The 22,132-nt window shown below is 40.8% G+C and overlaps 1 protein-coding gene across 2 annotated transcripts; it reads right to left on the reverse strand.

Moving 5' to 3' along the window:
* Positions 1 to 1,309: 1,309 nt before the first annotated feature.
* On the reverse strand, positions 1,310 to 16,364 carry RWDD1 (RWD domain containing 1). 2 transcript variants are annotated; one of them, XM_033937835.1, is made up of 7 exons: positions 15,958 to 16,052; positions 14,821 to 14,886; positions 12,521 to 12,651; positions 9,225 to 9,368; positions 7,378 to 7,510; positions 6,575 to 6,637; positions 1,310 to 1,598 (listed from the first exon to the last, which is right to left on the reverse strand). In XM_033937835.1, exons 4-7 carry the CDS (start codon positions 9,348 to 9,350, stop codon positions 1,489 to 1,491), a joined length of 432 nt encoding a protein of 143 aa, XP_033793726.1. In that variant the 5' UTR covers positions 9,351 to 9,368; positions 12,521 to 12,651; positions 14,821 to 14,886; positions 15,958 to 16,052; the 3' UTR covers positions 1,310 to 1,488. The 2 variants fall into 2 exon arrangements, with proteins under 2 accessions (XP_033793726.1, XP_033793725.1); XM_033937834.1 differs by lacking the exon at positions 15,958 to 16,052 and adding an exon at positions 16,130 to 16,364 and having other exon boundaries at positions 1,313 to 1,598.
* Positions 16,365 to 22,132: the final 5,768 nt, after the last annotated feature.

A 22,132-nucleotide genomic window follows, 5' to 3' on the forward strand; every position in this document is an offset into this window, starting at 1 on the left:
GATAAGGCACGTGATGCCAGGAATCTGATCAGATATGATGATTTGAAAAGCCTCTAAAGCCCTAAACCTTTCATTTTGCTATGGGCCTCCCTGCTACCATTTTGTAGCCCTTGTCTCACAGACATCTTTCCGTAGCAGAACCCTTCCATAATGGCTACTAAAACGCCTCAAGGCGTCAATGAGAAGCAAAAGGCGCATGAATCCAGAACAGAGTACTGTAGCAACATTCCATGCTACTGATCCAGGGAAAGCAGTGGCTGCTCCCATTTTATACATTTTGAACCTGAAAACTAAGAGGAAATAAATTATCATCAAATTAATTTGGTAACTGAGGTGTAATTTTATAGCTGAGAATAAAGTTTGGACAATTTCCTAGAAGAAAAAGTCCATCATAATCTGTCATTGCGAAAGACATAGGGGAAGCCACTGCTTGCCCTAGATCAGTAGCATGGAATGTTGCTACTCCTTGGGTAAACCATTCTAAGCTCCCCTTGGAGAACAGTATATAAAATTGAATGAATAAATGCATAAAAATCAGAAGTCTATATAACTAAAACCCTCCTGAAAAACCCTCCCCGCAACATCTCTGTGCAGTTTAGCTAAATGCCTGTATGAGCAGAATGCATGTAGTTTAATGCACATATCAGATATGCAAGTTTATAAGCTTCCATAGAAATGCAGTTTTTAAAATTGCCCTTATGATCCATTTATTTCTTTTGGGATTTCCCTGTACTCAAAGCTAGTTTATTAAGCTTTGTTCATTTTGTAATTTCCACTCAACATAGTTCATAAACTGCCAGCATCAGTCTCTAATCTCTAGTTTAATTGTATATCATTATCATAAACCAAAAAAATATACTGAAAACCAACTGCACAATATCATGTATGGCTCAGAATAAAAATCATCTCCTTTGAATGCTCACTCCTACTAGACCACCATCAAATGCCTAAACATTCTCATAGTGCTCCTGTCCCTCCCTTTGCTGCATCAGTTCTGCGTAAATGTAATTCTCTATAATTTTCCACAGGATCACATTAATAGTTATATATTTTTTTGTAAGATGAAATACCATCACAAGGAGCACATATTACATATTTCATTATTAACTATAGTCAAGGGTAATGGATTTGACATACCACCTTTCTGTGGTACAATTAAAGCAGTTTATAAGCTATCCAAATGTCTTCATGGAAGTACTATCATGGGTTATCCCAACATTTATGTTTGTGATGCTGGCTTTCTCAAAATGTGGTGAAAAACTACATTACAATTAAGCTACAGAAAAAGGAGGACATTAAACGCAAATCCTTGTACATTTGAATTGTAAAGCAAATTTATTTAGAGACAATGATGTAAATTTATCAGAAGTGTATTCTCCTGAAAATAAAGAAAAAATAATAATTCAAATAATTGCATGCTAGATAAAGTCACAGATGCTGCGACTCCCCTGTCTCCTTAAAAATAAGGGCCAGTTCCTGGAATTCAATTTATTCACTATCTAAATCAACTCGATTATAGTCTGGGTCGTCATCATCTTCCAACTCCAAGTCATCCATCTCCTGGAACAAAGATTCATCCACTTCTACGCTGTTCCCAGCTGCAAGACAGAAAGAATGCTACACTCTTATTAAACATATACTAGAAGAAAACAAATTATTCTTGCCATTTTAGTCAATACAAATGGCTTGTTGATCAGTAGACCTTTTACATCTGGCCAGCACAGAAAAGGCCATATAAAAAGGCTTGCACTGACTAAAAGCCAATGCAAAGCTTTCAGTATACATTAGGGTGGCCCAAAAAAATTTCAAGTTCATGGGACGTGACCTCCACAAGTCTATTTTTGTTCTATGTCTGGGTACAAGTGGATCGATTTATTTTTTTTTATTTTTATTTTTTTACTGCATCAAGATTTATAAAAACTAGGGATATTCGATGAAGTTACAGAGTAACTTTTAAAACCAATAGGAGGAAATATTTTTTCACTCAAGAGACTAGTTAAGCTCTGGAACACGTTGCCAGAGGATGTGGTAAGAATGGTTAATTTAGCTGGTTTGAAAAAAGGTTTGAAAAGTTTCTGGAGGAAAAGTCCATAGTCTGCTGTTGATCCGTGACATGGAATGCTGCTATTTGGGTTTTTGCAGGTTATCTGTGACTTGGATTGGCTTCCGTGAAGACGGGATACTGGCCTAGATGGACCATTGGTTTGACCCAGTATGGCTATTCTTATGTTCTTACTGTTAATTGTGCCAAATTATAAGCCTTTTGGTAAACATTTAGAAGTTGCGCAACAATTTTTAATTTAATACATAAAGTACAAGTACAAGAATTTATATTAATTTTCCATCTAAACCTGAACTGAATTAAAAGCTACAGCCTCAGCACCCTGAGGTTGTGGGTTCAAACCCACACTGCTCCTTGTGACCCTAGGCAAGTCACTTAATCCCCCCATTGCCCCAGGTACGTTAGATAGATTGTGAGCCCGCCGAGACAGAGAGGAAAAACTGCTTGAGTACCTGAATAAATGCATGTAAACCGTTCTGAGCTCCCCTGGGAGAACGGTATCGAATATTGAATAAAAAAAATAAATACAGCTGAAAATAGGCTTACTGGCATGTCATTATTTCACAATAAATACAAAATGTTTGTTATATGTGAACGCTAAAAGGTAGTTCTTCTACATTCAGTCAGTAGTGTTGTCAGATATGAACATGCTATCCCATAACTTACTGAAAAACATTGGCCTCCGGTATACTATCATATACAGTTTAAGATTTTGATTATTGTAAATAAGGTTTTAAAAATGGGATTACCAAATACATGAGCTAAATTGATTACATTTTATGTTCCTTCCTGAACACTACATTTCGCGACCTTAGAATGACATGGTTCTAACTATACCGAAAGTCATTCTCAGGAATTTGAAGTGGAGGCTTGTGGGGCAATTTGGTGTTCAATGATATGTGTGGATTCACCATGTAATTTCTTATGAAATGAAGGAACGGTTAAGTTGCAATAAATCCTCGGGAGTGTTGTAACATCTACATGTAAGATAGAACCCGGAAGTCATCGGAGTTAAAAATACTGAAAATTGTCACTTAGAACCCTGTAATTCTAAGGTTGCGATTTAAGTCAGGCTTCTTTGTTCCAGGTGCCAGAGGTAAAAGGGATTCATCTGACAGGTACTTGTAATACTGCCCCAGAAGTTAAGGGAAGAACTGTCTATTTGGTTTAAGAAACATTTGAAAACTTATTACATTCTGATAGCTTTCGGGCATGAAATGGTATATATAGATGATTAGGGAGATGAATGATGAAATCTGTGAAGGTAAATAATACACACACTGAATAAATATATTAGAATTTTAAGGGTATTTATGGGGTGGGCTTTGGGTTTTTATTTATGTAGCTCCTTTCTGGAGTTTTATTGCGTAAACAGCTGAATGAGATTGATCTTAAAAGGCGGTATTTCAAGTATAATAAACTATAAGCAGTGTGGCAAATTTGGGCACACACCCAATGTGTGGGTGCAACTTAGTTAACAAGACAATTAGAACTGACAATTGGGCTTCTAAACAATTTTAGTGTTAAATTTAAGTGTGTAAATTTAGGTGCATGCTATGCACCTAAAATTTACATACAGAGCCAAAAAGGGGGCACAGAAATTTGTGAAACGTCTGATAAGAACATAGTAACACCTTCCACATTGATATAAACTGTAGCTCTCTTGATTGATAAAGTATGGTTTATTGAGACTTTTCTTTACATTTTACTGAGATATCCTTGCAAGTGTATTATATGCCACTGCTCAGTTAAATGTTTTCTTTGAACCTCAACAGTTAACTGCTTTCTTGGCTTTGTCTCAAATAGATGCTCCAGAGTTTAAATAAGTTGCTCCTACCTCAGCATTATGTATAGTACATGTCTATTGACTTTTATTTTCCCTTTTTCCGTCTCACCTATGTGAAATCTTGGATCCAAATTTGAGGACTTGACTTGCGTTAGTTAAAATTATCATTTTCTTATTTTGTTTTAAGGTGTTAAATGTTTTATACTTTGAGAAAATAATATCATGTCTAACCAACTTTCTGTACAAGTGTATACTTGATATGTAATTTGGAAACTCATAAATAAATTTTTTTTTTAAAAAAGAGAGCCATCTTCATCATCTAGCCCTTAAGGGCTATTTTTAAAATGACGTTTTCAACTTAAGTTATGTGCCAGTAGGGTGCACACCAGCGGCTAACTTAAAGCGCCGTTTTTAGAATATGGGCCTAAGTTTCTAGTCCTCATAGCATGGCAATTGAGCAGTCTTGTTTCTGCCCTTGGATTTCTACAACCTATTTAGGACATCATGACAGAAGACATTCCACTAGATGGATGTGTGTTCAAGTAGAAGATATTTTCACTAAAAGCCATGACTTGTGACTTTAATTTTTTAATTTTTTTTTTAATTCTTCTACATTTACAATGAGCTGCTTTAATTGCTTGAATAATCGCTGTCAAAAGTTGATGGTGTGGGTATAACCCTAGAATCCATTTAGTTTGTCTAATGTACTATTATACTGTCCTTCCTGAACACTGGATTGCTGGTTTAATCAAGTATTGACAATGAATGTGATTATGCTGCAGTCAAAACTATAAATTCATGATTGTGCGATTGCTCTATTTGTGGTGCTGGTATTTGATCATGATGGAGTGTATCATGCAACCTAAATTTGGTACTCACTTTCCTTACAAAATCTCCCTTTGATCTTGCATGCTACTTGCAAAGAACTTAATCAATAAAGGAAACTCACTGAGCTTTTTGCAAAATATTTGCTTACTTTTTAGTGAAAAAATTTAAGGTGCCCTTTTACAAAGCTAGTCTCCTAAACAAGTTAAGCCAAAGCTTCCGAAACTGTGGATCAGGATCCCAAATAGGGTCACAAAATCTGTATTTGGGATCGCAACTTGGGTGGGCTTCTCATAGGCCATCACTGTCCTGTACTGCACAGGAGTCGTCAGCTTTTTGTGGCCCAATGATTTGGTGTCAATGCCACAGAAAGATTGCTGAATACCGAACTAAACTTTTAAGCCTAGCAATGCAGTAATCTGGGTTCAGCTGCAGCCTAGCAGAGACTGGACAAAAAGATGAATCTAGGTGGAAACAATATGGGGCTCATAATCAAAAGAGAAAAACATCCAAAAACTGGCCTAAGTCGGCACTTGGACAAACATTTCCCAAATACGTTCAAGTGCCGATAAAAAAATGGGTTTTGGACGTATTTCTAAATGATCTAGGCCTACATAGTGCCGCTGAACGACCAAAGCTAAACGGGGCATCGTCCAAAGTAAAAAACAGCCAAGGACACATTTTTGAAAAATACGTCCAAAATTTTTTTTGTTTCGAAAATCATCTAACTATACGTCCTGCCAATCTGATCGTCCAAGTCACTAAATCGTCTATCTTTATACCACATTTTTGTCCAACTTTTTGTCCAAGTCAAAAATGCCTGGAACAAGCCCTGTTGGACGTGGGAGGGGTCTGCAATGTGATGGATTGAACACCTAGACATGCCACCTAAATAGTGGGGTACCTTACAGGGCACTGCTGTGAACTTCACAAAAAGGGTGCCATGTCTTCTCCTCACTTGTGAGCCCCCCAAACCACCTACAGAATCCCCTACCACCCCAATAGCCCTTATGGCTGCAGGAGCCACTTATATGGCAGTACAAAAGAGTTTTGGGGGTGTATAAGGGAGTGCACATGTTTAAGTATCAATGCAGTGATTACAGGGGCTCATGGGCATGGGTCCTCAACCCACCCCCAAGACGGCTTAAGCCGCCTCTGTGCTGGACGACTAGGCTTTCCTATGCCAGGCGATGATGGTCTGGAGACTGAATTTTAAAGGTGTGATTACAATTTTTATGGGGTTGGGGGGGATGGTGATAACTGGGGTAGTGTGTGTGGGTCTGCATTATGTGTTTGCAGTGCTTATCTGCTGACTTTAGGTGGGTTTTTGTGACTTAGACACTCCTCCTGAAACGCCCCGTTTAGATTTGGTCGTTTAGCAGTACTATGAAGTCCTAGGTCGTTTAGAAATACGTCCAAAACTAGTTTTCAATATCGGCACTTGGACGTATTTTGACAATGTTTGTCCAAGTGCCGACTTAGGCCGGTTTTTGGACAGTTTTCTCTTTCGATTATGAGCCCCGTACATTTTTAATGTGCCTTTGAATTGTTTTTAAGTTGTTCATGTCGGCACCTGAATTACTAGTGCTAGAGAGGATTTTTTTTTGAACACCAGAGAACATTTATATTATTGGTCTGAGTCATCACATGTGCATAAAAACACAAGAGTTGCCTTACTGGAATAGACCGAAGGTCCATCAAGCCCAGTATCTTGTTTCTAACAGTGGCCAATCCAGATCACATATAGAGGTGATCAACTGTATGCTTGTTGATATTATTGTGGCCATGATAGTAAGTGCATTGCAAGCTGTTTTTGTCTTAAGAGCCAAAGCTCCTGCTCTTCAGTACCCTGCAGCCAACTCAGATCTTATCCAAACATAGAATTTATGAAACTGGCTTACCTTCCTCAAGGAATTTAATATCAGATGTATCCAGGTTATGATCTGTTTCAAACAATTGCTTCCCTAGGAGACAAAATATTTATTGATAAGAATATGTATATATTCAGAACTAAATTAACAGATACTATAACAGCGGCACGGTTTTGCAGCCTGAATGTTAGTCTGCCCCCTAAGGATATAAGGTATCTATCTAAGGATTCTGCTCCAGTGATAGCTTCTGTATGTTATAATGGTAGGGACGAAGGAAACATAAGAGATCTGAATATGCAATTGAGGCAGTGCATGCAAATCTAACTCATGAATATTAATTGTGGATATCCTGAAAATCGGATGGGACTATGCCCCATGGCCAGTCTCAGGCAGGAGTGAGAAGGGTGGTCACACAGGTCCTCAAATTCTCAGGGACCCCATGGCCCTAGTATGTAGAGAAAGACGCAGTAACAGTAGCATTGCTTTATTCCTACAATAAAAAAAAGTTCTTTGCTCTCTTCTGTAGAGCCTCACTTAACAGCTTAGGCCTTGGCCTAGCAGTTATTAGCACTGCATAGTTTCCACATGTGAGGCTCTAGGCCTAGGAGTATTAATATTGTTCATAAGCAGTCACAGTTGCCCATTGCTTTAGCTGACTTGTTGTCAGTGAAGATCTTACCTTGATAAAGGTGGGCTATAAGTGAATAAACTACAAGTCACTAGGACTCCCAATACGAGTCGAGGACACCTAACAACAATCTACTGTACTGTGAACATCAACAGACCAAAGTACCTTGGGGTTTGCAATGGAAAACAAAGAGCTATTAACTTACCAGTTAGCTTAATTTTTCCTGCTTGCTCTTCTTCCTTCTGTTTTTTACATTTCTGTTCTGCTAACTCTGCATCAAATTTTGCTTTCCAGCTAAGGAAGTTTTCAATCGTAACAGGAGTGCCATGGAAAAATACCTACAAACCCAAGAGTAAGAAAACTGCTCAGCACTGAAGATAAAGAAATATCAGTTTTCCCCATGTATTGCTTGGCAACTTGCTTATTTATCCAGAGTACATTTTCATTCAGCTGCAGCAGTAAATGGCACAACTGTATGCTGGTAAGAACAAAAACCCAAGATGGAAAACAGTTAGCTTCCTGAGCAAGGCATTACATTTTCAAAACCAGGTCACACAGTATCCACTCTCCTATGTCCACCTGTGTAAGTGGCGGGATGCCCATACCACAAGTGGGTCAAAGCTTCTCCATTTCACTATAGGTGCCCCGTAACAATGAGTTTAAAAAGGGCAAACCAATTTGTACAGTTCTTCACCTTTGTTAGTAGGGGTGGAAATAATTTAGATGCCTGGGTGAACCAAAAGAGTCCCTAAGGCTGGATGGGCTTGAAGGAAGAAGTTGCAGCTGAAGAATTGCTCACCAAGAAGAGAAGAGGGCAAAGAGACAAAAACTAAACCCCAGCCAAAACGAAACAAAAAGCAGCAGAGAGAAAAAGGCAAAAAAAAAAAAAAAGTTCTAAATATTTTTCCTCCCTTATGAGATTTATCCCTAACCTCTCTCACCTTCAGTATATTAGCTTTTCTAATCTAATCTTCATTTTATATACCGAATCTACTCCCTAAGGAGCTCGACTCGGTTTACAGTTCATTAAAAATGAAACACAAGTAAAAACTGTGGGATAAAAACAGAAATTGGTTAGATTAGATGGATGGAAAAAGTTAGAAAAAAGTATGTTGAATTGCTTAAAATTACTATATGACAGCTAAAATCAAATTAACTATTGTGAAAACAACCAGGTTTTTAAACTTTTTCAAAATTGAAATAATTGATCTACCAGTCTTAGAGAAGAATCTGGAAGTCCATTCCAAATTCTCACCAATGTAAAAGTAAAAGATTTACTAAGCTTCCCAGTGCATTTAATACCTTTCAGAGAAGAAAATTCTAATTTGTGAATTGTTGTAATTCTTGAATAGCAGGATCTAAAGGAATTCCCATTAAGGGGAATCAAAGAGTTAAATATTCCATAAAGGAGTTTGAAAACCACACATGCACACTTGAACTGTATCCTATGAACCAGTCCTAATTTTACTCCAAAATGCTCACCTGCCTAACAGCGAGACCAGTGACATGGAGCAGTAACTGAAGTCTGCTATGTTTGAAAACAATTCATGGTGATCAACTGGTTTATTTAGAAAGAAATAACCTTTTGACATTTCTGTTCTGCTAACTCTGCATCAAATTTTGCTGGAATGAGCTTGGACGGCAACTTCAGCATTTGAAACCTAGGATAATACCAGGTGGACTTTACAGTCTATGTTTCAGAGATATCAAAGAAGAGACAAGTTAATTTAATCATGTATTTTTAATGGGTATAACTAATGGGCAGACTGTATGGACCGTTCAGTTCTTTATCTGCTGTCATTTACAATGGGCCTCTTCTATTAAACTGCTATAGCAGTTTTTAGTGCAGAGAGCGCGTTGAATGGCCCGCGCTGCTCCCGACGCTCATAGGAACTCTATGAGCGTCGGGAGCAGCGCGGGCTATTCAGCATGGCTCACCACGCTACAAACTGTTAGCGTAGTTTAATAGAAGAGGGGGTATATACCGTCTGTCCAAAAAGATGTCTATACTGATTATAATTACCAAAGTGACAAAAACAAGATATACTGCACCTTTTCTGCTTCCTCTGCTTCTTTCTCTCTCTTTAGCTTTTCCTCTTCTTTTCTTGTCTTTATTTGATCTACAATTTCATTTAGTTTTTCCTGTACAGCTGATACTAAAGTGAAGATCATTACCATGCCCAGGTTTTCTTCAGTCTGCAGGAAAAAAAAAAGGCGAAAACATTAGTCTGCCAAACAGACTGTTGGCTTTATTTCCTAGTCATAAACAGAAGGCATTAGATGGACGTGTGCCAGTCACCCTCATGGTATTTAAGATTAAAGTACATATGTTTATATAACTGTGACAATTAAAAGAGACAGACAAATGTTTTACAGATACACACAGGCTTCCTCACATGACCACATGCGATGACAGGACATACCTTACAGTCCTAACCTATCAGCTCAATTTCCTTGCTTCTGCTCATCTCTTGCTTTTCCTCCACATCCTTGCAAATTAGGGAAGCTCTGTGAATATTTTATGTTTTCTTGCATTTTGTCAATGTTTTTGCCTTCACTATCTTCCATGGGAGGCTGTTCCACACAGCCCAATCCAGGTCCCTAGTACCTAGCCAAAAACCAATGAGTAGCAACATTTCATGCTACCGTTCCAGGGCAAACAGTGGCTTCCCCTATGTCTTTCTCAATAACAGACTATATAATAGACTTTTCCTCCAGGATACTGTCCACACCTTTCTTAAAACCAGCTACACTATCCGCTCTTACCACAACCTCTGGCAATGCGTTCCAGAGCTTAACTATTCTCTGAGTGAAAAAAAAAAAAAAATTTCCTCCTATTGGTTTTAAAAGTATTTCTCTGTAACTTCATCGAGTGTCCCCTAGTGAAAAATCGATCCACTTGTACCCGTTCTACTCCACTCAAGATTGAAGTCTACAAAATCCTATCTCCCCTCAGTCGTCTCTTTATCAAGCTGAAGAGCCCTAACCTTTTTAGTCTTTCTTCATACGACATCCCCTTTATCATCTTGGTCACTCTTCTTTGAACCTTTTCTAGCGCTGCTATATCTTTTTTGAGATAAGGAGACCAGAATTGAATGTAATACTCCAGATGAGGTCACACCATGGAGCAATACAGGAGCATTATAACATTCTTAGTCTTGTTAACCATCCCTTTTTTAATAATTCCTAGCGTTATGTTTGTTTTTTGGTCGCCGCCACATATTGGGCGGAAGGTTTCATCGCATTGTATACGATGACATCAATATTTTTTTTCTCGGGCGCTAACCCCCAAAGTGAACCCTAGCATCCAGTAACTGTGCTTCGGGTTATTCTTCCCAATGTGCATCACTTTGCATTTGTCCACATTAAATTTCATCTGCCACTAGGACGTCCAGTCTTCCAATTTCCTAAAGTCTGCCTGCAATTTTTCACAATCCGCATGCATTTTAACAACTTTGAAGAGTTTAGTGTCATCTGCAAATTTAATCATCACCCCCCCCCTCACCAATACTCCCTTGTGACTTTGTTTTGCAAGCATCCTTTCCAGTATATGGGTTACTTCTGTCTGAATATTTGTATCAGATTCCTCTATCATCCTCGGTAATTTGCATAGGAAAAGTAATTCTATAAAGGAATGCCGATTTGCAACCCTTTCTATAAAGGGGACTACTTTTCTTTATAGAATACTAGGGTAACAGGACAAAAACACACATACACTTTATAATGAGTGAGCGCTTAAAGCAGCCACAAATCAGGTGTAAATGTACTGCAAAGTTGTAGATTGTAGTATTTTATGATCTGTGTGTGTAAACGTGTGCCTTGGCCACACTCTGTCTAAACTGTATCCATGAAAAGTATGAGCCATTGAACATAGCTGGAAAATATCCACATAGTTGCACAAATGGCTAGAATATTCTATTTATATTAATTGTTGTTTCCTGTATCCGTAGGTGGATCTTTATAGAATGATTCCATTATTTCTTAGGGCTTTTGATACCTTTTCTGCTCCTACTTCATCCATATCTTTTCAGAGCTACAGTCTCAAGAACTAGACAAAACACTTTTAGATGAGCACTCAAATATGCCCCCCCCCCCCCAGTTACATAAAATGCTTCTGCATTCTGAACTTGCGGTATATAAGCTGTTATTATTATTAACAGCTGAACAATGTCAAGAGAAGCCTCTAGTTAGCCTCTACAAGGTTCAGCAATCTGAGGAGGATAAGGCCAAGACCAGCTCAATTTATGGAGCAGGTGAGACCCTGATCCAGGGCACCGGTGTTAAAGGGGACCAAAATCCCAGTCTGATCTACCTTCAAAACTTCTAGAGGGATATATACCGGACAGGAATTTTAGTACCTGCCCAGTTCCAGCAGGAAGGGGAGACTAAATCAGATAGGGGAGATACTGGATCACAGGTTGGGGGAAGGGAGAGATAACAAACTGCAGAGTTAGGTGGGTGTCAATGCAAATGCTGGCTCAAGGCACCATAGTCCCTTGAGCCAGCCATGGAACGGAAACAGTAATACCCGTGTGTCAACAGCTTACTCGGAGGAGTGTGAAAATGAAAACTAAATTTGGATGACAGCATTCTTCAGTTTTATACAGAAGAGATGATCCGCTCTCTGCTGGGATTTTATTTTCCCTTACTACATGCAAGAATCAAGAATAGGGCTGGTTCCAAGTTCAATAGTGAACCCAGGAACACCAATGTATTTTGGGAAATCCATGAAAACTACAGAAGTTTATGTATGTTCATTTCCTGTCATAATTTATCTAGAGATTCACTATTTCTGTAAAGTGTACACAATTGAAGACATCCACAGCACAGCAGCAAAAAAAAAAAAAAAAAAAAAAACAACAAAAAACTAACACAATAGTGAAAACAAAACACTCTGTAGTAGAACTAACATATTAACCATATTTGCAACCCCAGTTTTTTCCACCAGCTGTTTCCTGCTACTTCTCTGACCAACAGCTGTTGCTGATGAAAATGCATTGCCACAGGAGGATATATGTACACAGTCCAAAGAGTCAAAGAATGATATGGAGTGCACACAGTCAAAAGGAAGGTGGCAGAAATAACGCATTTGTGCCCAAATCTGGAATAATTAATGTCCACACTCTAGGGCAGTGGTTCCCAAACCTGTCCTGGAGGACCACCAGGCCAATCGGGTTTTCAGGCTAGCCCTAATGAATATGCATGATGCAGATTTGCATGCCTGTAACTTCCATTATATGCAAATCTCTCTCATGCATATTCATTAGGCTAGCCTGAAAACCCGATTGACCTGGTAGTCCTCCAGGACAGGGTTGGGAACCACTGCTCTAGGGCATGGGTGTGCTTACCTGTTGATCCAGTAGTGTTATTATATCTGAGATATCATTATCTTCCAGATTCTCCTGGGAGTCTATTTCATAAGAAGGTGCTTCATCTGGATATTTATCTACATAGGTGAACTTAAGGGTTGCTTGGACAGCTGTAGTATAGAAAGTAGAAATGATGTGAATACCATCATATATAGCCTGACTTGATTCACTGCTTGCAGATACAAACTTATACAGATTAATTCTGAAGCATTTTTTGTGCATAAGCTATACAGATAAAAAAAAATATTTGATTTATTCCACACCTCTACTTCATGGGCACAAATATTACATGACTAAGTAGCTGAGAAAGATTTGGACACACAGAGATGCTCCATTAAAAAAAACGCTGTTCCATTTTTGAGCATAATTACATGAAGCAGTTGTGTGACTAAAGTGTAGGGAGGATGTTTTGATTTCTCGCTCTTAATCCAAGCTGATTGCGCAGCATTAACATACTCCGCGTATTGCCAGATGTTGGTGATATTAAGACAGGATGAGGATTCTGTCCTGTCATTATACAGCTCAGAGCATGGGTTAGCAGCGCACAGATACAAATTAAGTGGAAGGGTGAAATAAAAAAAAAGAGGAGGTTATTTGGTATTCTCAAAATATGCACGACTTCTGAAATCTAATGGGTTTAAAATAAAAAAAAAAATAACCAAAATATAATATTTCTGTTTGCTGAAGCTGATAAATGGTCTTCTGCTAGAAATGTTCCCAAGTACAGTCAAACCTCGGTTTGCAAGTGTTTTGCAAGACGAACAAAACATTCTCGCAAATCTTGTCTCGCAAACCGAGCATTGACTCGATTTGCGAGCACCCCCCTCCCCCCCGAGAACCAGCATCGCTCCCCTCCCCGAACAGCATTCAGCCTTACCCCATCTGGCACCGGCACACATCCCACAGGACGTGCCGGTGAAAGAAGTTCCCGCCTCTTGCTTGGGCCTTGAGCTTCTGCGCATGCTGCGCATGCTCAAGGCCTTCTGGTTCTTGCTCTCTCCGAGAAAGCAGCAGTTAGGATCTGCGTACTGATAGCCTGGATTTAGCGCTAAGGCCCTGAAGCAGTGGTTACCGGCCACAAAACGATCGTCGGCCTGGCCTGTTTGTGTTCAGTGGTTTTTACCATTAATCATTCTCGGCTATTTTTTGCTCCAACCTGCTAACTTTAAATTTTATGCTTTGGTGGAAGAGTGTGGGTATACCTCTCCGTTTGTCTGAGGCTTTTCTTTCGCTTAAGTAATAAGCTAGCTTTCTTGGCTTGTGTATTGCTTTTGTTTTGGAGTGATATTTTTGTACTATACTTCCCTCCATTCCTCCCTGTTTTTTGTGGTTGTTTGAAATATGAACATTGATTTGGTGTATATTTTTTGCCAAAGATATTAACTTGCCTCTCGTTATTGCAGTTAAAGAGCTATGACCTTGTTTTACTGAGGAAAAGGAGATACCTACCCCAAGGGTATCAAAACAAATAAGCAAAAAGTGAGGCAAGCTTTAAAACAATTTTATTCCAGGTTAAAAGATAAAAATTATCAAAGAGAGCCTGTATAAGGAGTCAAAAAACATACATGACAAAGGATAGATATATTGTATAATATGAACAAACAGATTCACAAAACATAGACTATCAATGAATATTGCTGGAGCACAGACTGACATCTGTACCGCAAAACTGCTGAATCTTCACTTTTTGCTTCTTCTTGTTTTACTGAGGCCTTTTTCAGGATACTTACCCCTCTTTTACGAAGCTGCGACAACAGTTTCTAGTGTGGGGAGCCGCGCTGAATGGCTCGCGTTGCTCCCGACGCTCATAGGAACTTAATGAGCATCGGGAGCAGTGCGGGCCATTCAGCGCGGCTCCCTGCGCTAGAAACTGCTATCGCAGTTTCGTAAAAGGAGGCCTTAGAGTGGTTAAGTGGTTGCTATGTGTTAGAGATTGATATTGTAATAGCATTTTAGTTATACTGTATACATTTGTACACACAATAATCCAATAAACATACAAAAATTGATTTTGTAACCTTTTAAGGTGACTGATGTCTCTTCTTGCTCTGTCAGCCGGCATTAAAAGGGTCTGAGACAACCTCTTAAAAGAGTTCTGAACTTGCTTTAACAAGTGAAAACTGTTTACAATTGTGTGCTTTCAAACACTTTTCACTTCTCATGCACAATTATTGTTAATACCAGAGGCAATGAGAATATTATTCAATCTTTGCCATCTGCTGAATTAGATACTTTGTAAGCCTATCACAAGCTGGAGCATACGCTGACTAAAAACTTACTTTCATCATTCTCTCCGGCTTCGGATGTCACAGTAATGGTGAAACATGGTGGTGCATCAGACAACACTGAAACAAAACCCAAGAAGAGAATGAAAAATGTGAACAGAAAAAAATTAAAAGATGCTGCTTATGAACTTACAGTACACCATTTACTTCAAAGTTGCAGTCACTTTATCATTTACTTAAATGTAGATGCATTTGGGACAGTGATAACAAAATGTAATTAATTGATTTTCAATCCCATCGTCCCCCAAAGAGCTCAGAACGGGTTACAGGTCATGTAATAATATTTCACTGCTGTGTTAGGATTTTCTGTTGTTTTTGTGGAAGTTATTCTTTAATACGAGATACCCCACCACTTATAAATAGTTCATTCTATGCATCCACCACACTTTCTATGAATTTTTTTTCCTGGGCCTGTCTCCTTGTAGGCGGCAGTTGGTGCCGATGCGCATCTAGGGAATGATAAATCAGATGGGCTGCGTCCTACTGCTTTTCTTATTAATAGTTTCAGTGATGTTTGGGAGCCATTGGCTAAATTTTGTAAGGAATGATAACTGATTTTATTTCATTGACCTGTAAACATACACATCCAGGATGGGTGGGTGGGAGGGAGGGGGAAGGGAGTTGTACTGGAATTTATGGATAGTTTCTTGAAGGTTTTTATTTTATTTGAATATTAGGTGGGGGGGGGGGTAAATATAATTGTACATTAATGTATGAAAAGTTTATTGTGCTTTCATGTATATGAATTACTTATTGCACAATTGTGGTTTGAAAATTCAATAAAGATATACAAAAAATAATAATAATAGTTTCAGTGGGGGTGGAGAAGCCAGTACATCAAAAGATTCGAGCCATGCTTGTAACCGATAGAGAGAATAGCGATAGGAAAAGTAAAAGAAACAAACTACAAAACTCTAAAGGCGAAAGAATAACGACGACAACGGCAAAAAACTAGTATTGATTCACATATTGGTGTTATTCACTCCTTTACCCCGAGTGGAAGAATCTTAGGCAAACTACATCGAGCAATCTGGTCTTTTTGTATCATCCACTGACCCATCAACTAACGACCGCTCAGTAAAGCGTCTGCACTATCGGTGCTAGCTAAACTCAACGCACGAACTAACTTACGTTGACAGTAGGTCTGCACTTTGCCTTGGCTCCCAGGGAAAAAACGAAAACAGGTTAAAGAGAAAGCATTCCGGTAAGGGCAGGGGTTATCCTCCGCTATCGAACCTCCCCCCACCTCTTCTGGGCCCCGGCACGTGGATCAAACGGGAGGAGCCGCCCGGCAGTTTCTCACCTCGGAAGGAGTCGGGGTAGATGGACTCCAGAGCCTCCAGCTCGTTCCGCTGCTCCTCGCTGTAATCCGTCATCTTTCGCCCACCTGCTGGCCATGGAACGCCGGCCCGGTAGCGCAGGCGCGCGCACAGAACGCGGGTCTCTGCGGCAGGCGCAGCACACACCGGCTCTGAGGCCGCGAGACAGAAAGCGAGCAGGTCGCGAAGCTGGGGAGCACGACGGCCGCTCTAGCATCGATTGTTTGAGCCTGTCTCTATCTGCAGCCGCCGCTCACTCTGGTGAGCTGATCGGGACTACCCTTTGCATTAGCTACAAAAATGTTTGATTCTCTCAAGACATCTAGAAATGAAGAAGGCAACAGAACGATCGTTGACACTTTAGTTCAATATCGTTGATTCGTTTATCGGCAGATTACGTCTGCCATACAGTAACACGTGCTACGGTCGCTGCGTGGAGCCGACTGCGTTCTCGCTGTCACTTGTCACGTGGGTGAGGCGCTGGCGTGTGACGTCATGGGAAGCGCGTGTGACAGAATGGGAAGCGCGGTAATAAGTTTTAGTTCGAAAATGGAGTTGTGGGAACCGACCGTCAATTAGAAAACCATGCAGATGAATGCGTACAAATTGATGTGTGTCATTGAGCTTATGAGACGACCCGCAGAACTCAGACTCACTGGACGAGGAGGAGGTGACACAGGAGTATTTCTATGGGGCTCAGAGGAAGACGGGGGCCCCACAGAAGCCTCACTCCAAAAGCAAGGCAAATGGCCAAATGCCCAAATGCCCATACAGCACGGGTGTCAAAGTCCCTCCTCGAGGCCGCAATCCAGTCGGGTTTTCAGGATTTCCCCAATGACTATGCATGATATCTATTAGCATACAATGAAAGCAGTGCATACAAATAGATCTCCTGAAAACCCAACTGGATTGCGGCCCTCGAGGAGGGACTTTGACACCCCTGCCATACAGGGAGAGATCCCCCTCGAGAGAGGACAAAGTGGCACGCTCTACTCAAGGGGAACGTCGATCAACACAACGACCCTTCTGAACAAGGAACTATCAACCAGGGTGGAGACATTGTCGACTGATCAGCTGTTCGAGAATATTTAGGCATCGCACCAAGTGGACGTGGAACTAAAGGCAGACCGGTCGAATAGCGAGGGCGCTGGAAAACCTAACTGCCTGCGCCACAGAGCTTCTCAGCAGCCAGGCCTAGCTCTCTGACCTAGTTGCAGGGCTGTCATCTGAAAACACTAGAGCAGGAGTGTCAAAGTCCCTCCTCGAGGGCCGCAATCCAGTCGGGTTTTCAGGATTTCCCCAGTGAATATGCATGAGATCTATTAGTATACAATGAAAGCAGTGCATGCAAATAAATCTCATGCATATTCATTGGGGGAAATCCTGAAAACCCAACTGGTTTGCGGCCCTCGAGGAGAGACTTTGACACCCCTGCACCAGAGGAAACCGTCAAGAGGATGTTCCCAGAGCTTGGCCAGATGAAGTCTCTGATAAGTGAGATTGGCACCAAGGTTGACCTTATAAATGCCCAGTCCACCACAGGCAATCCACTGTCAGTTATGGTTGGCCCATCGGCACCAACTGCCACCTTTCCCAGTCTGAAGACATTTGCTGGTCCTCTGAGCTCATCCATTGTTAATAGTATTATTATAGAGAATTAGACATTATAAAAATAATAAATAAATGGAGCTGTGTGTTTTGTATTCAGATGCTCTATGGCGTAATCATCTGTGCATACAGTGTTCAAACTTCCAATGTTTTTTTTTAGGCTATCAGGTTCAAAGGTTAGTGGTAGAATTGCATTCTACTGTGAATCTTGCACAAAAATATTTAGCATGGCATGTTCAGACTAATGAGCATGCAAATTAATGCCACGTTAAAATTGCAGTATTAATTGGCTGGTCACTATACTACATTAATTTTCTTGTTAGTGCCTGATTGTCATGCTGATGTCTAAATAAATAGAAGCATGCTGTTGGTCCTAGGCTGAATCCCCCCCCCCACCCTGGGTTACCATATGGCTCTAGAAAAAGGAGGATGAATTGAGACATCCAGGTTGTACTTCCATTGCTTTCAATGAAAGTAAAACCCAGATGTCTCAATCCATCCTCCTTTTTCTGGAACCAAATATCGGGTCTAAATTCTCTCTTTCCCCCCTCCCCCCCCCCAATATTGGGCAACCCTTCCTTCCTTAAACAAAATCCCTGGTAGTCCAGTTGACCCCTTCCCAGCCCTCCTCACAATCTGTGGTCTGATGGATTCCTCCAAGCTCCCTCACAAAAGGTCCTGGTGATCCAGTGGACCTAGGGTTACCAGATGTCTAGATTTACCCAGACATGTTCTCTTTTTAGAGGACTATCCGGGTATCTGGATGAATTTTGATAACCCAGCCCTTTGGGTTTTGGACAGCCCTGGATCTGCCAGAGGTTGAGTATGGAGGGCCTCTGAGCATACGCGGATGTGACGCAATGATGTCACATATGCGTGCATGCATGTGATGTCTTCACATCTGCGCATGCTCAGAGGCCTTCCAGACGTAGCCCTGAGCTCCAGGAAGAAGAGGAGATGAGGTCTGTGTGGGGTGGGGTTATATTTTCTCTTTTTTTCCCCATAAAAAAATATGGTAACCCTAAGTGGACTCTGACTCTAAAAATCTAGCCAGACCAGACACCACCAGAGTCCCCCCCCCCCCTACATGTAGCAGAGAGGAGGGGGTAGGCCAGACACCCCCACCCCCCCTGGAGTCATTTGGTAGTTGGGTTCCACTCAGTATACCCCAGAATGCACTGGGCTGGGGCAATGCCATTTTAATGACACCATTCAAGAGGGAAGAATGCCTCCTCTCTTGTTACTTGAAGGTATACTCGAATATAAACCGAAGATATACTCGAATATAAACCAAGATTTTTGGGCCAAAAAAGGCCCCAAAATGTGGGTCTCGGTTTATATTTGGGTCCTCAAGTCTGTGCTCTCCTACCCCCACCTGGATCTTTTACAGGCCTCAAGAAGGCCTGCCGTAGCCCTGGTGGTCTATCGGTGAGCCAGGACAGGAGAGATCTTTCCTGCATCCTGTCCTGGCCAGCTGTTAACCACCCCTCATTCCTCCTGCCTCCTGGACACATTGCAGGCCTACCCTAGACCTGCCTTAAGCCCTGGTGGTCCAGCGGTGAGCCAGGCCAGGTTCAATCCTTCCTACGTCTTCTCCAGGCCAACTGTTAACCACCCTGCTTTCCTTCTTCCTCCCAGACCCCTCCAACATATCTTTTGATCCCTGGTGATCTAGCAGTGAAGCGGGGCAAGAGCGCTTTTTCTTTGCTCCTGCCCCTTGCACAGCCGCTATCAGAAATGGCTGCGCAAGTTCCCAGGGCAGTCTCGTGAGACCATGAGAAATTGCGAGACTGCCCCAGAAACTTATGCGCCATTTCTGAGCATGGCTCTGCACAGGGCAGGAGCAAAGAAAAGTTGTGCCTGCCCTGCTTCACTTCTAGATCACCAGGGTTCAAAAGGTATGCCCAGAAGTCGTCCCATCTCTTTTATCATTTCTTTGCCCTTCTCTGCACCTTTTCTAATTCTGCTGCATCTTTTTTTGAGATATGGTGACCAGAATTGCATATGGTATTTGAGGTGCAGCAATACCATAAAGCAATAGAAGGGCATTATAACATTTTCATCTTTGTTTTCCATTCTTTTCCAGATAATTCCTAACATTCTATTTGCTTTCTTAACCACTGCTGCACATTGAGCTGATCTTTTCAATGTATCCTCAACAATGACACCTAGATCCTTTTCCTGGGCAGTGACTCCTAACGTGGAACCCTGCATCACATAGCTGTAGTTTGGGTTCCTTTTTCTCACACATCTAATCTAATCTAATCCTTAGGTTTGTATACTGCATCATCTCCACGTTCGTAGAGCTCGATGCGGTTTACAGTAGGAGAAATAGGAAGGAACTACAAAGGGTTAGAGGTAGAAGTGTGAAGAAAATTTAGAGGACTTGGGATGCCAAGATATAAGAGTTTCCTTGATTCCTAAGTTGGAGGGAGACTTACATTTTTTGAGAAAAGCCAGGTTTTCAGATGTTTGCGGAAAACTTGGAGAGAGCTCAAGTTCCGAAGAGGGGAGGTAAGGTTGTTCCAGAGCTCAGTGATTTTGAAGTGGAGGGAGGTCCCTAGCTTTCCTGTGTGGGAAATGCCTTTTAGCGAGGGGAAGGATAGTTTTAATTTGTGGGAGGATCTGGTGGTATTAGGGTTTGAGGAATTCCAAGAAAGAGGGATAAAGGGAGGGAGGATACCATATAGGATTTTGAAAGTTAAACAGGTGCATTTATAGTGGACCCTGGCGATTATCGGAAGCCAGTGGAGCTTGGCCAGGAGCGGGGAGACATGGTCAAATTTACTTTTAGCGAAGATGAGCTTGGCCGCGGCATTCTGAATCCGTTGGAGTCTGTGGAGGTTTTTCTTAGTTAGGCTTAAGTAGACAGAGTTGCAATAGTCCAATCTGGAGAGGATGATGGATTGGACAAGGAGGGTAAAATGTTTTTGATGGAAGCAGGATCTAACTTTCCTCAGCACGTGAAGGCTGAAAATTTTTTTTTTACCAAGGATTGGAGGTGGTCATTGAAGGACAATGTGGAATCAATGATGATGCCCAAGATCTTGCTCGAGAACTCAAGCTGCAGAGAGGAGCCAGAGGGTAGTGGGATGGAGGTGGGTAGGTGATCTAGTTTTGGATCGAGCCAAAGAAGTCTTGTTTTGGACTCATTCAATTTCATCTGCACAGTGTGGGCCCAGGATTGTAGGTTCATTATACAAGAGGATATGTTCTTAGACAGGTCGGTGAAGTTCGAATCGGTCTCGAGGAGGACGAGGATGTCGTCTGTATAAGTGTAAATTGTTTCAAGGGGGGATAGGTGGAGAAGTTTTAGGGAGGACATATAGATGTTGAAAAGGATAGGGGACAGTGGAGAGCCTTGCGGGACTCTACAATTCGGTTTCCAGGGGGAGGATGAGGTGCCATTCATGTTAACAATGTAAGAACGAGAGCGGAGGAATTTAGAGAACCAACCTAGGACTGTGGAGTTGATACCTATCTCAGAGAGTTGGTAAACAAGAATATCATGGTGAACAACGTCGAAAGCAGCGGAAAGGTCAAATTGTATCACTTAAAAAAAAAAAGTCTTTATTCATTTTCAAAAGCTAACAGTAAGTATAATAAATAAGCAAACAAATAATACAATAATCAGCACTCAATACAATCAAATGATATAATAAATATATATCACCCCCCCCATACCCTCCCACCCACCCTTTCTGGACATGCATAACAGAAATCAAGGGGAAATATATATGATCAATTCTAACAAAATTTTGTTAATGGATCCCAAACCACATTGAATTTATTATAGTGTCTCAATTATATCGAATTCATACATGCATCACTTTGCACTTGCTCACATTAAAAGTCATCTGTCATTTTGATGCCCAGTCTCACAAGGTCATCTTACAATTTTTCACAATCTTATTATGATTTAACAACTTTGTGTCAACAAATTTTTTTAAAAAAACTTTTTATTAATTTTCCATTCCATGCATTGAAATATACATATAATTGACTTCAAGACAGCACTTACAATTGATCAAAGAAATACTACAAAACATTCCCCCCCACCCTAATTCAAGAACAAAAACAAAGTGGAAATCATAAACAGCACTTTCATTTGGTCAATGAATACAAGAAAATATAATACCCCCTCCCACACACCCTCCCTAGAGGATTATTCCCTTATTTCCTCACTTAGGAAATAAGGGAATAATCCAGCTAATCAGTGTTAACAAAATTTAGCAATGGACCCCACTTTAATTTAAATAGCTTATTATTACATGTAATTTCTGAATTCATCTTCTCATATTTGTAACATAAACATGAACCCCCACCAAAAGGAGAAATTAAGTCTATCCCAATTTTTCCAGTTTTTAGTAACCATATGC

This window comes from Geotrypetes seraphini, chromosome 3, assembly GCF_902459505.1.
Source record: "Geotrypetes seraphini chromosome 3, aGeoSer1.1, whole genome shotgun sequence".
Lineage (NCBI taxonomy): Eukaryota > Metazoa > Chordata > Amphibia > Gymnophiona > Dermophiidae > Geotrypetes > Geotrypetes seraphini.